Raw genomic sequence first — 12,424 nt, forward strand, 5'->3', positions numbered from 1 at the left:
TTACTATCCTCTCTTGAGCTAAAACAAAAGCAACCCAGGAAATTCCAAAGAAATTAAGGACTAAGAATACCCTTTTACTTTGACAAAAACTGACTAGCTGGGATAAAAGACTTCTTCAGTACATCCCATTCCTACAGTCCATTAAAGTCTATAAATTAGACTTCTCACCTTTTGGAGCAGAGAATATTTCTGCTATTGATTCCAAAATACTTAGAGCAGAAAACCTGGTTGGGTGTGACGAACCAGGAAACAAAACCTCAAAAAGTCTGGCACATACAGATGACATGAAATCCTGGGGGGAAAAAAAAATTGCAAGAAAAAAAATTAAGACGACTTCCTTGCTGCCCTACAAACAAAAGCTTAAGTAACTGAATCCATGATATTCTGCTTTACCCCAAAAGTTATGATCTTACAGATAATTTTGGAAAAATGGGAGGCCAACTATTCACAGTACAGAGTTTCTTGTTTCTTAGATTACAGTGCAGGCTGGACAATCATTTGGGTTTTTAAATACAAAAGTTCCCCTTCCCCACCCCCACAAAAAGCCAGACATTGAATTTTGAATCTTGAAAATTAGCTGACTGAGAAAAGCAGAACTCAAGGAACATACTGACACAAAGAAACTGATGATGTGAGCCTTTAAATAGGATCAAAAGGACAAATACAAAAGAAGTCTTCATGCTAAAGCTCTTGTCATTCATTCTCTCACTCACTGAATATTTTAGAGACCTAGAAAAAGACTGAAGCTCAACTGGTCTCTATTTTAAGTCCAAATAGCACACATCATTTAAAGCTTGTTACTAAATGGCCAACACGTGACAGGACATTTACTCTTTTTTTTTTTTTTTTTTTAATTGAGGGTACCTCTCCAGCCACTCCTCACTTACTGTTGTTTCAATGCACATCCCTCAGAAAACAACCTTTATTAGTTTCAAACAAAATTTGCCTTAAATATACCCTCCAAATACCAATGGGCATTCAGTTCATCAACAACAGTATATCTAGTCAAAATAAGCTTGCACAAGTGAATCACAGAGGACAAGCTCCTCAGCACTGTTTGGCTTTACAGGTTTTTTCCTTCTGCACCACACTATTGCCTAACACACACACTGAGCCTAACTTACCCAGTGGTGTTCAGGAAAAATGAACTCTCAGAAATGCTATCCCAGCATCTCTAGCAATCTACTTACTTTATATTGCTGCAGAATCCTCAAAGGAGGCATTTGAGTTGAGTTCTCAACTAACTCTTGCTTGGTTTTACTTTGCTCCAATTTATAAAGCACTTGAGAACTTTCTTGTATCCTGCAAAATAACTTTTAAAACAAAAGAAAACATAGGTGAGACAAGAAAAATTGACAGTGAAATAAGAAAAAGGCAGATTTTCAGCTTATTTTCCAAATCACACTGCTTGTAATTTTTAGGACATTTGCATAGAGCATAACACAGAACAGATCCTTGCCTCTCCACTCCAAAACCAAGGTTTTGCTTCCCATCTCTCTTGTGAGCAATTTTTTCTCTCCTCCCTCTACACCTCCAACCCCTCCTTCCATTTCCCTCATTAAATTCATGCCAAGTCTTCTCCTATCTCATTTTCTGTGGAACTGTGTTAATCTATAAAAAAAACTCAATGCAGATAATTTCTACAGCCTCAGTGTCTCTTAGAGTTTGACTCACTTCAAAAGTGCTTCCACCACCTCTTTTACTACCCGTAAGTAGTATTTCCTCTTTCTTATCACACTCCCATCTAGCATGACTTTTTCCATCTCATGCTCCTCAGTCTGCATCAGGCAAGATAGGAAAAAAATGGGATTTCTTTTTTGGTTTTGCCACTGACTCCCTCATTCTTCCCCCTTCTCAAATTAATTATTTTCTCCTTCCACACTGCCTTCTTTTGCCATAAACACCTCCCAAAATATTCTTTACACATACATGGTTCTTCATTTTATCCCCATCCATCTGCCAAGACCTATATGTGACCTTGGCAACTTCCACCAGAGGAAGACTCATTTCCTGCAGACTGTAATGGCACAGCCACAGTCTTAGAGCTTCTACTCTTTCCAATGAGCAACTTCACAACATACTCATTATTTCTTTTTAAATGGTGCTATAAATAACCTAAGAGGCACATTAGACCCTGCTCATCATTTGAAATTACCTTTCTCAGCAGAGAAACAATCTGTTGCCTTATGGAAGGAGACTGGTTGTTCAAGTTGTACATCATAAAAAATTGAATCAGTTGCATTTCTTCCAGAGACACAATTTCTGTAGTACGATGAGTTTCACACAGTAAACCTAAAGCATCAATGCAAACCTGAAAGATATTTAAAAGTTCACCACAAAAGAGTTACTGACACCTATGACACCTATGATGACACCTTTGTTTTACTACACAGTAACCAGGATCAAAGCAATTACTCTCACTTAAAGGACACATAAACCATTGTCCCTTTACCTGGCTGTGCTGATGAACCAGGCCCTGTTTTATACACTCAGTGGATACAAGACCACTGCTCATGATATTTGAAAGTTCCAGGTGTCCATGAGCCCTGGCTGTTCTCAAGCATGCCATTAATGCTCCAAGAGCTCCTCTAGTGCTGCAAGAGCCTAAAGAAAATGAAAAACAGTAATAATTACTGTTTGATTAACACGAGCAATGTACTATTTGCAGTGCTTGTCAGAATCTCCCAATACTTTTAACACATGACCCACCCCCTCTTATTTCTACTCCATAAATTCCAAAAGACAGTGCTTCTATAGATTAAACTAGTTCTAAATCACCTGGTTCCCAAAAAGCTTCATCTCAAATCTGTCATATGAAAAAAAGACCTTGTGAGGTCTCACAAGCCATTATTTTAGAGTCACAGTAAATTACTTCAAAACTAGAGAATCATAATCTTCTATCCACATAATGAGAAGAAAAAACAATCTGTTACTGGACACACCTGTGTAAGAAATTAAAGAAAACTAGTAGTAGAGAATATAGAAATTTAACAAACCCTGGTAAAGAGAACCAAAAGGCACCACAGAAGGATTCTGCTCATGGCACAAAGAGACACTTATGATTACTATGACTTTCACCTCGAAATACTAATAGCAGTAATAACCATCTGGAATTTTTCTCCCAAATTAACTCTAACAATAATAATAGACCAGAATCACATGGCTAAGTTGTTTTTATTGTTTGGTTTTTTTTAATCCAATCATAATTACCAACACAAATACTACAAATTAAAAAAGTTTATTTTCTTACCCAGATTAGCATCTGCAGAGGCCTGAAGAATTTTTATCATGTAGCTCAAACTGTCAGGGCTACATCTGAGCAATTTTGGTAAATAGTAATCTATTATATAAGTAGTTTGGTCATGGTTCCCTTCACATAGTATTACCAGAAGAGGGGAAACCCAGGTGTTGTGCCACTGGTCAATCCAGCTGCCTTCCTGAAAACCCAAAGTAAAATGGGCCTTGTGATTTGTAAACATGGTTTCCAGAAGATCACTCGCATAAGGTGCCAGAGACTGATCACTCATCACATCCAGGATTTGTACTGGAATTGTTCTGTCCAACTGCAGTATATTTTCAGCGCCCACACATTCCACCAGACAGCCAAGAGAGGCATATTTCCCTTTTACATGCCAATCCAAGCTCAGTAAATGCTTTATCAGCCTTGCAAAGAATGGGTCTGATTTTCCATTGAATCCAGCAATGGTGGTTTGGTGTATCTGAAGAAGATTCTTGAAAATCAATTTGGTTTGGTGTCTGATGGCATCTAGAGGGTGGTCCCAGTGTGTATAAATGTATTCCAGCAGCATACCAATTATATCAGAGTTCCCATTAAGTTTGATTTTTAGATCTGGAGAGCCTGAAACAAGGGCAGCCAGTGCTGAATTAGTCCAAATAGCAAGGACTCTAGACAAAGATGTTGCCACACTCGATTCTTTTACCCTTTTAAAAAGAACAAACACAAAAAAAAGTTCATTATCTTCATTTATCAGTATTTAAAAAACTAAATTTTGTATTTCAGATTAACTACTCATCACATTCATTTACCTTACATGAAAACAGGTTAGGAGACACAAGCCATTCATGGAGGAAAAGAAACGAACACAAGTGATCAACTGGATGTTGCCAAGTGCATGCTTAGTTACCTGATGTGCTATTAAGTGGTTGCAGCTAAACCCACCCCCTAACAATGGGGAAAAGAAAAAATACAAGCCCCACAAAAATAAAACAAAAATTACTATGGACCTGCTAACATTTGAGCAGCATTATGTTTTTTGCATGCTTCTTCAAAATGTAAGGAAAACTTTTCATGGCCATATAAAACCATCAAAACTGCGTATCCTATGTGCAAAAAAAATCACAAAACTGATCTCCAAGGCACAATCAAAGGCTGAACAGAATACACGTTTTAATCTCCAATCCAATAGTGCTGGTGGGCTCTCAGATGCAAGAAGCCAGAAAAAAAAAACAATTAAATTTCATCTTACTTCAAGTACTCCACTCACTGGTGCACTTTGCTTTCCTCTGAACTTTCAAAAGGAGAGGACGTGATGTCCTGAAACTGAAAGTTATCTGTCTACGTAAGAACTGATACTGACACACCTTACCATAAAGGAATTGCTAAATTTATCCTGTTCATGTTAGAAAACAAAATTTTAGCATGCAAGAAAAATACTAAAACTTAGAACTGCATATGCAACACCACTACGTTTTTTCAAATTTACAGAGTTTTTATGAATATTTTAAAAAGATTGCATGATCTGTGGCAAAACCGAGTATCATTACACTGAAAACATCAGAGATATTCCACCAGGACCACAGGGGTCATGCAAAAATAGAAGGAAAAAGATAAACCTCTCCTCCCATAGACAACACACATTAACACACAGACTTACTCTGAACTCAGCGACAACAAGACCGATGCAATATCTAGTAACAGTTTCTCTCCGTTTGCACCCATGCTGCCGTTTTTCCAATCCAGCATAGCCAGTGCTCCATGGCAAAGGAAGAGCCGGACCGAGTCCGGGAGTTGTGCCGTGCACAGAACCCCACAGTTCCTCACGAACCACGCTGGCACACCCGAGTGTTCCACTGTCCCAAGGAGCAAGTCACTGATCTGGAACACCAAAAGCACACCCATTACAGCACCTCAGCATAGCAGAAAACCTGGTTTGTGCATAGTTTAGAAGATGTGAAGAGAGTTCTTGTAAATAGTGTTTGTCAAATTCAAAACCCAAGTGTTATTAGCTCATACAGCAAGGAGAGAAGAAAAGATTATACTCCAGCTAAGGACTGAGAGAGGCTGGCAAGCCCTGGTCTCTGCATCAGCAAAGCCTCCAGACAATGACAGAAAAGGGTAACAACAACATTATATTGCACAGTCTTCAGCCAAGAAATACACTCACCAGTGAAGGTAATTCCTCAGCTGGTTCATACATTGCTCTGGTAAAGAGAATAACAGCCAGTCCTGAGGTAGTCTGAACAGTCTGCAGGAGCATTGCTACACAGCAGAGATATTTTACATTAGAATGCAGCAAACACCGTGTGCTAGAACTATGAAGCAAAATTATAAAAGATGGTCTTGAATTTTGCTAGACTACAACTACTAGTTGTATCATCACAAATCTGTAGTGTCCACCTGGACAGCACATACCAATAACTTTATCCTCTAGTGTAATAAGAAACTGTTAATACCTTTAACAGAAGAAAACAGGATTGCCCACTAAGGCAAGGAGGGCTGTGGCAGAGACTACTGACATATGAAAAATTCTATTCTATAAAAATGTCTGTATGAGAAGAAAACACTACTAGTGATGGTGTGCCCATAAATAGTTCTGACAGCGTATTTCTTAGAGGTGTTGATATTTCTGGTAGGCAGACATTTGGTGACTCTCAAAAGCATTTCTATTAGTTTTTGAATCATGAAAAACAGCATTAATCTTGGTTTTTGTAGTGGGACAAGTTAAACTGTACACTCTTAAACTGCAATCTACAAATCACAGCTCACCAAAAAAACCAACTACTGCTCCCACTCCCATTAATCTCAGTAGTTCAAGTTCCATGCAAGCTAAACTAAGTTTTTATACATACAGGTTGTTTACTACAAAGACAACAAGTTAATAAAAATATTAGCGTTTGAATGTTACTAAACTTACCATCCATTAGGAAGTTTGTGGAACTTTTCAGTAAACTACACATGCTTTGCCAAACAAAAGATTCACTCTGTTTCCAACGACTTCCCTGGATATTTTCTTGCAATTTCTGTATAAGCATCATTGAAACTTTAATGGCTATGAGTAAATCGTGCATCAGCTGAGTCTGAACAATACGATTTCCATGATTCTTTCTGTGGGAAAAAAAAGAGACAAGCAAGCACACAAAAAGCAAATTAAAACCATTCTTCACCATCCCCAGAAAACCATATTCTGCCAACTCTAGATAGAATTAATGGTAAAAACCGATTTATTGCTTGAGTTGATCAGATATGTAACTACAGGAAAACAAGGAGCAGAATCAAGGGCAGTTTGTTAAAATGAAGTTAACAAACAAAAATGACAAAGTCTGCTACATTCTCTGCAGGTTCCTGTGACAAACTTTCATTCATGTGATTCTGCCTGAGCAGGGCTGAATTTTTCCAGAAACTTTCTAAAAAGGCCATCAGAATGCAGTGCTGCTCTTTTCTAATTTTTCAAGCGGTTCCTCCATGTACAAAGGATATTTCTGTGATTTGACTTTCTTCTCACATGAAGACACAAAATATTGGAACTTTCAGCATACAAAACACATCATTAAGTACCCTTCTCCTCTTAGTACAGAACGAGAGACCACAGTGAAGAAGTCTCATTTTATGAAATGCTGAAAAATGTCCAGGATATCAATACTGAATTAAACACTCATGGAACATGACAGAGTTTTACTCTACCTGAATTTTACATCTATTAATTACACTGTGTAGTTACAATTCAGATAGCAAAACCGCAACTCAAAGGCCTCCCTTAGTAGTAGCTCCAACAGTATCAGTGCCTTACCTCTCTTATATTATCATCTTACCACAAAAGAAACAAATCAGTTTTCATTCAAAATCTGCATCACAGTAAAATTATATTCCTATCTTTCATCAATGTATGGCTACCAAAGTGGTTTTTCAAACCAAACTGAATTATCTTGCAAGACTGAAATAAAACCCAATAAAAAAGAGCTTTTATTAAATTCACTTGCCTGATTTCTTCCTGTATGTCAAGCAGCAACTTCTGAAGAAACTGAAGAACTAGTGAAAATAATTATGGTATAAATTTACTTACAAGAGAAATAGAACAGAATACTTCCAGCAAAGCAACCACACATACATCTCAATACATCACACATACCCAGCTACAATGAATAGTTACCCATAAAGCGGTGATTCTTCCATTCCACCAACAAATTAAACTGGTATTTCAGTACAGACAAACACAAGCAATGCTAAAACAAAATCTCAAACTGTTTTGCAACAACCTGGTACAAAACAAGTTTCCAACCCACTTGGCCCAAACCCTGTGAGATACTGACTCTCCCAACCAGCACTGCTCACAGGTACACAGATTTGTATCAGGGATGCCCAGTAAAGCAAAACTGACCCCTGGAAATTAAAGGTATAAATCAAAGTCTTGTCTTTCACAAGAAAGTACCACATAAGGATACTAGTTTATTGAAAATTAACCAGGAGGAAATCAGACCTGATAGATCTTTGTGCCTACTTCATGTCACTTCACACACATCCCTCCCCCAATAACCTGCAGTGAAGCATATTTTACTATAAATGTGACTTTACCTTCTTCAAACAGGTTCTTAATACAAGCTCTACCTAGAGGAAAGAAAACACATTTCAAGTACACAGTACTAGCCAGCACTATCTATTTTACATAACTGCAAACATTACTATCAGGTGTGGCACCAGTGCTGAGCAAGCTTAACCAGAAGACATTCAATGTCACTGTACCTAAGCTGAAGTCCTCCATACAGGAAGCAAGGTTGTCCAGTACTTTTCTGTACAGATACACATCTGCGGTTTTCAGTTCTTCCCGAAGGCAGCACACAAAGCTTTGCACAGCTGACACCATCAGAAGTCCGGGAAGACCGTTCAGTGAACTGCAACATGAAGAAACAGCGCATTTAGTCTGATTTTTCTGAGGTGGTTTAACATCCACTGCATCATAATCCACGTCAGCTAAAATTCCAATACACAGACAGAAGTTTCTTCCTGCATGAAAAAATCATCTGTTTTAAAATTAATAAGCAGATTCTCAGTTTGCAGCTTGAAAACCCATCAGAGGGGTGCACAGCTTCAGGGAGGCTTGCAACCAAACCCAGGATGGAAGCCTTGCATCTCAGCGGGACAGTGAATGTTTTCAGACAAAGAAAGGAAGGCAGCTCAGCACCAGATCTTAAAAAATGCTAAGGCTATAATAAATTCACTAAAAAAATTCAGTAATAATTGTGCAATTAAAAAAAAATAATTGCGATTAAAATAGGCACAAGAAATCAGTCTGGTTAGGATCCCTCTGAGCTGTCTTCTCTTGACAAAGCTGAGATTTTGTGTTTTAAATTTATATTCTAACATTGGATTTTAAAGTTCAAACTGCTAATTACACATTTTGTTGCCTTTCCAATAATGAAATAGGCCAAAACAATTTGAAGTAATTTATCCAATGATGTTATTTATAATTAAGACTTTTAACTTAAAAACAGAAACAGTACATATGCACATATTAAGTACTGCAAATTTTCAGTAATTAAGTTACAGCAATTTATAGAGAATGACAAATTACTGACTTACAGTTAAGAAAGCATTAAAAAAAAAAATAAAGGCTAACTACTCAATCTTTTACCTTGCTAATACTTTCTTCAAAGGATTCTTTGCACCCAGTGAAAAATACATCTCTCCCAAAACATCCAAACAAGCTTTAACCATGGGATCACCTGCAGAGTCCTGATCCATCTGCTTCACCAATGACATAATCTATAACCAAAAGAACACATGATGAAAAAAACCTCTGGATATACCATTTTTAACAGTGGCAAATTTCCTTCTCATCCAAGCATATAGTACAAAACTGTCCTCTGCCATTTCCCCTTGAGTTTCAACTTCAAATAATGTTCCGAGAACACCTGTGAAAACTAAAAAAATCCATACAAAATAGGAAACTTGGTGTCACTTGCCTTTGTCCATTTTCAGTAACTGGCCTTTACTAATTAAGTGCTAGAACTACATTTCTACCTGATGCATGTGCAACTGCTTTTTCTGTGTTTCCAGGAATTTACAAAACATTAGAAGTTTATTTTAGAGATGTATTTGCCATAAAGAGTGCACAGGACACACTCTCAGTTACCAAAAGCCCCACCAACAACAGTGAAACTGTACCTGTTTAATACACTGGATCTGCTGGATGCCATTTCTCAGCTGTGCACAGTGCAGAAGCAAAGATGCCAGATTTTGCTTTTCAGCCTTTGAAAACCCTACATTTGGAAGAAAAGGATCTTTTTATAAAGTAATTACAATAAGCAGTATAAATAACACATAATTTATAAGAAGAAATGACTGCTTGATTCTTAGGGTACCCACATACCCTTAAATCACCTAACAAAACCTTAACACATTATCTTTTTTTTTCCTATCAAATGTAAAAAAATCAGTTTCACTGGAACACAATAGTAAGGGACCTCTGGGGGTCATCTGGTCCAACCCCACTGCTCAAATAGTGTCACCTGCAGCTGCCTGCCCAGGATCATGGCCAGGAGGCTTCGGAATACCTCCAAGGCTGGAGACTCCCCAACTGCCCTGTTGAAGCTGTGCCAGTCCTCAGTCACCCTCACATTAAAGAGGTGCTTCCCCTCACATTAAAAGAGATGCTTAGAGAAAATCTAAAAATCGAAACACAATCTAAAGTGTTTCAGTTTGTGCGCTACCCTATCACCATTCAGCACAGGAATAATACTGGCTCTGCCTCCCTGATGTCCTCCCTTCAGGTATTTTTTACACATTGCTAGGATCCCCCTGAGCCTTCTCTTCACCAGACCAAAGAGTCCCAGCTCTCTCACCCTCTCCTCATAGGAGGGACGCTCCAGGCCCTTCATCATCTTAGCCCTTAGCTGGAGTCTCTCCAACATGCCCATACTACTCTTGTACTGGGGAGCCAAGAACTGGATGCAGCAATCCAGGTGGGACCTCACCAGTGCTCCCTCACAGTAACTTTGGCATACAAATCTTGTATTACTTTTTTGGGGGTTTTTTACAGTAAATATCACTGGAAGTTCCTCTCATCAAACAAACAAACAAAAAAAATCCCACAAAGAAAACACCGTTTGAACAGAAGCTTTAAAACAAATTAACTACAGAAAACACAAAGACTGGGAGACCAACCTCAATCATTTTGTGACTCTTGGAAATTCAGTGTTATTCAACATACTAAGGCTAACGCATCAGATATCACTGAATTACAGTAGGATTGCAAGTAGGATTACAAATAGGACCTTCTACTACCTTCACACCGCAGACAAAACAAAGTAAAGAGTTTTCAAACCAAAGCCATGATGCTCTAAAGGATTTTTTTTTCTCTGCCAAGGTACGAGGTCGTTGTCATTACAAAATAAAAACAAACTACAGCTGAGCAAACACACCTAAAACAAAGCAAAACCACCAGAAAAAAAAACATAACAAGCAAAAAACCAGATCAATTTCCGTAATGAATCAAAGACACAAGAACTCACACATTAGTTCAGAAAAAAACACCCTACTTACTCTGAAGTTTTTCAAGCTGATGATGATCAAGAAAAAATGCATCCACCTGAATTTCCTTCTTCTTCTTTAAAACCATTTTAGCTGATTAAGAAATGCCTGCTTAAAAAAACAAATAACAAACAAAGCAAAAAAATCAAAACAGGTCATGTGGTCTTAAAAACATAATTACAAACATTTCCTACAATAATGGTCTTTTCACTGTCCTACTGTCTTGAAATAATGTTTGTGGCATTATCTGCGCAGTTTTTCTCAAGGAAGTAGCTCTCTGATTTCAATAACTTCAACTATTTCCACCACTTCATCTAAAATTGACCCAAACTTCAGGATGCAAAATGGAAGGAATAGAAAAGGGGAATGCTGTACACATGACATGCTGTCCACTGGAGTTCCCAGTGCACTTGTTCCATAGCCTGTGGCATGACCCTGGATCACCGTTTGGAAACATCATACAGAAGCAAGGAATTAATGCCACAAAACTTGTCTTGCTCACTTTTACTGTTCAAAACTCATTCAGCTCATTAATGCCAAATAAGAACAGCACAGCAAACCGAATGGTTCTGCTATTACGGATGTTACAAATAGCAAGTACTTTTTCAAATGGTACTGGTGATTTAATATGCACTACGGTTTCACTGACTTGAAAGCGCATTATTATGGAACAGCCGAGGTCCGAAGGGGCCTTTGGGAGCTCTTCTGGACCAACCTCCTGCTAACGCTGGGCCACCTGGAGCCAGCTACCCGGGTCCACGTCCAGGTATCTTCTGAATGTTTCCAAGCCCGGAGACTCCACAGCCTCTCTGGACTGCCTGTGGCAGTGCCCGGCCACGTTCACCCCGCATCCAGCGCTTCTGATGGTCTCAGAGACCCCCCGTGTTTGAGCACTCGTGGCTCCCTGTGCTGCCACCGGGCACCACGGAATAGAGCCTGGCCACATCTTGTCTGCGCCTCCTCCCCACATCCTCATAACCTCTGGTAAGCTCTCCAGATCCCTTATCCCGCCCCAGCTGCGGCACCCAACGCGGCCGCCCCCGGCGCCTCCGGGCGGCCGGGAGCAGACCAGAGCCGGCCCGCCCGGCCACAGCGGTGGCGGCCGCCGGGCCGCGCTGCCCGCCAGTGCCCCGCGCCCTCCCTGCCCCAAAGACCCGGAGCCCAGAGCGGCACGGAGCGCTCGGATGGAGCCGGGCCGGGCCGGGCCGGGCCACGCCGCCACAGGTACCGCCCGGGGCCTCCCTCGCCCCGGCGGCTGTGCGGGCCCGGAGCACCCGCCTGGGGAAGCGGCTGCAAACAGAGCGCCACAGCAGCAGACGAGAGAAGCACCGAGGTAATGCCGTCCGCCCCTTACCCGAGCGTCCCTTACTCCTCACCGGCGGCGGCGCCGCGTCCCTTCCCGGTGCCCGCAGCCCGCCCCACCACGTGCCGGCCGCCGCCAACCGCGGCGCTCCCCGCCCCGGCCCGGCCCCGCCCGGCACAGCAGCGCCCGGAGAGCCGCCGTGGCCGGAGGAGAGGCGCCGTGGCCGGGGCTGCTGCACGGCGGGGCCCGCAGCTGCTGCCGCCTTTCCTTGGCAAATACTTGTCCTAACTAAAAGATGAAGCAACGTGAGTCACCGAATCACGGAATCGATTAGGCTGGAAAATCCTTCTGAGATC

At 40.5% G+C, this 12,424-nt stretch overlaps 1 protein-coding gene across 6 annotated transcripts in view; it reads right to left on the reverse strand.

Moving 5' to 3' along the window:
* THADA (THADA armadillo repeat containing) overlaps positions 1-12,168 on the reverse strand; it is a 149,801-nt gene extending 137,633 nt beyond the window's left edge. For 4 of the 6 annotated variants that reach the window (XM_066178387.1, XM_066178388.1, XM_066178386.1 and 1 more), the window contains exons 1-15: positions 12,120-12,168; positions 10,778-10,873; positions 9,401-9,495; positions 8,868-8,998; positions 7,979-8,127; positions 7,811-7,843; positions 7,219-7,267; positions 6,156-6,346; positions 5,406-5,500; positions 4,896-5,116; positions 3,251-3,942; positions 2,453-2,604; positions 2,156-2,311; positions 1,191-1,313; positions 169-292 (exon numbers count right to left, since the gene is read on the reverse strand). In XM_066178387.1, the coding sequence (XP_066034484.1) occupies positions 169-292; positions 1,191-1,313; positions 2,156-2,311; positions 2,453-2,604; positions 3,251-3,942; positions 4,896-5,116; positions 5,406-5,500; positions 6,156-6,346; positions 7,219-7,267; positions 7,811-7,843; positions 7,979-8,127; positions 8,868-8,998; positions 9,401-9,495; positions 10,778-10,853 (2,287 nt within the window). In that variant the 5' untranslated portion in view covers positions 10,854-10,873; positions 12,120-12,168. Of the gene's footprint in view, positions 1-168; positions 293-1,190; positions 1,314-2,155; positions 2,312-2,452; positions 2,605-3,250; positions 3,943-4,895; positions 5,117-5,405; positions 5,501-6,155; positions 6,347-7,218; positions 7,268-7,810; positions 7,844-7,978; positions 8,128-8,867; positions 8,999-9,400; positions 9,496-10,777; positions 10,877-11,480; positions 11,568-12,119 lie in introns of those variants that run through there. The other 2 variants (XM_066178383.1, XM_066178385.1) reach the window with 2 other exon arrangements.
* Between the last annotated feature and the right edge of the window lie 256 nt (positions 12,169-12,424).

This window comes from Chamaea fasciata, unplaced genomic scaffold, assembly GCF_029207755.1.
Source record: "Chamaea fasciata isolate MVZ Bird 193981 ecotype frontalis unplaced genomic scaffold, bChaFas1.0.hap1 SCAF_3, whole genome shotgun sequence".
NCBI classification, from domain to species: domain Eukaryota; kingdom Metazoa; phylum Chordata; class Aves; order Passeriformes; family Sylviidae; genus Chamaea; species Chamaea fasciata.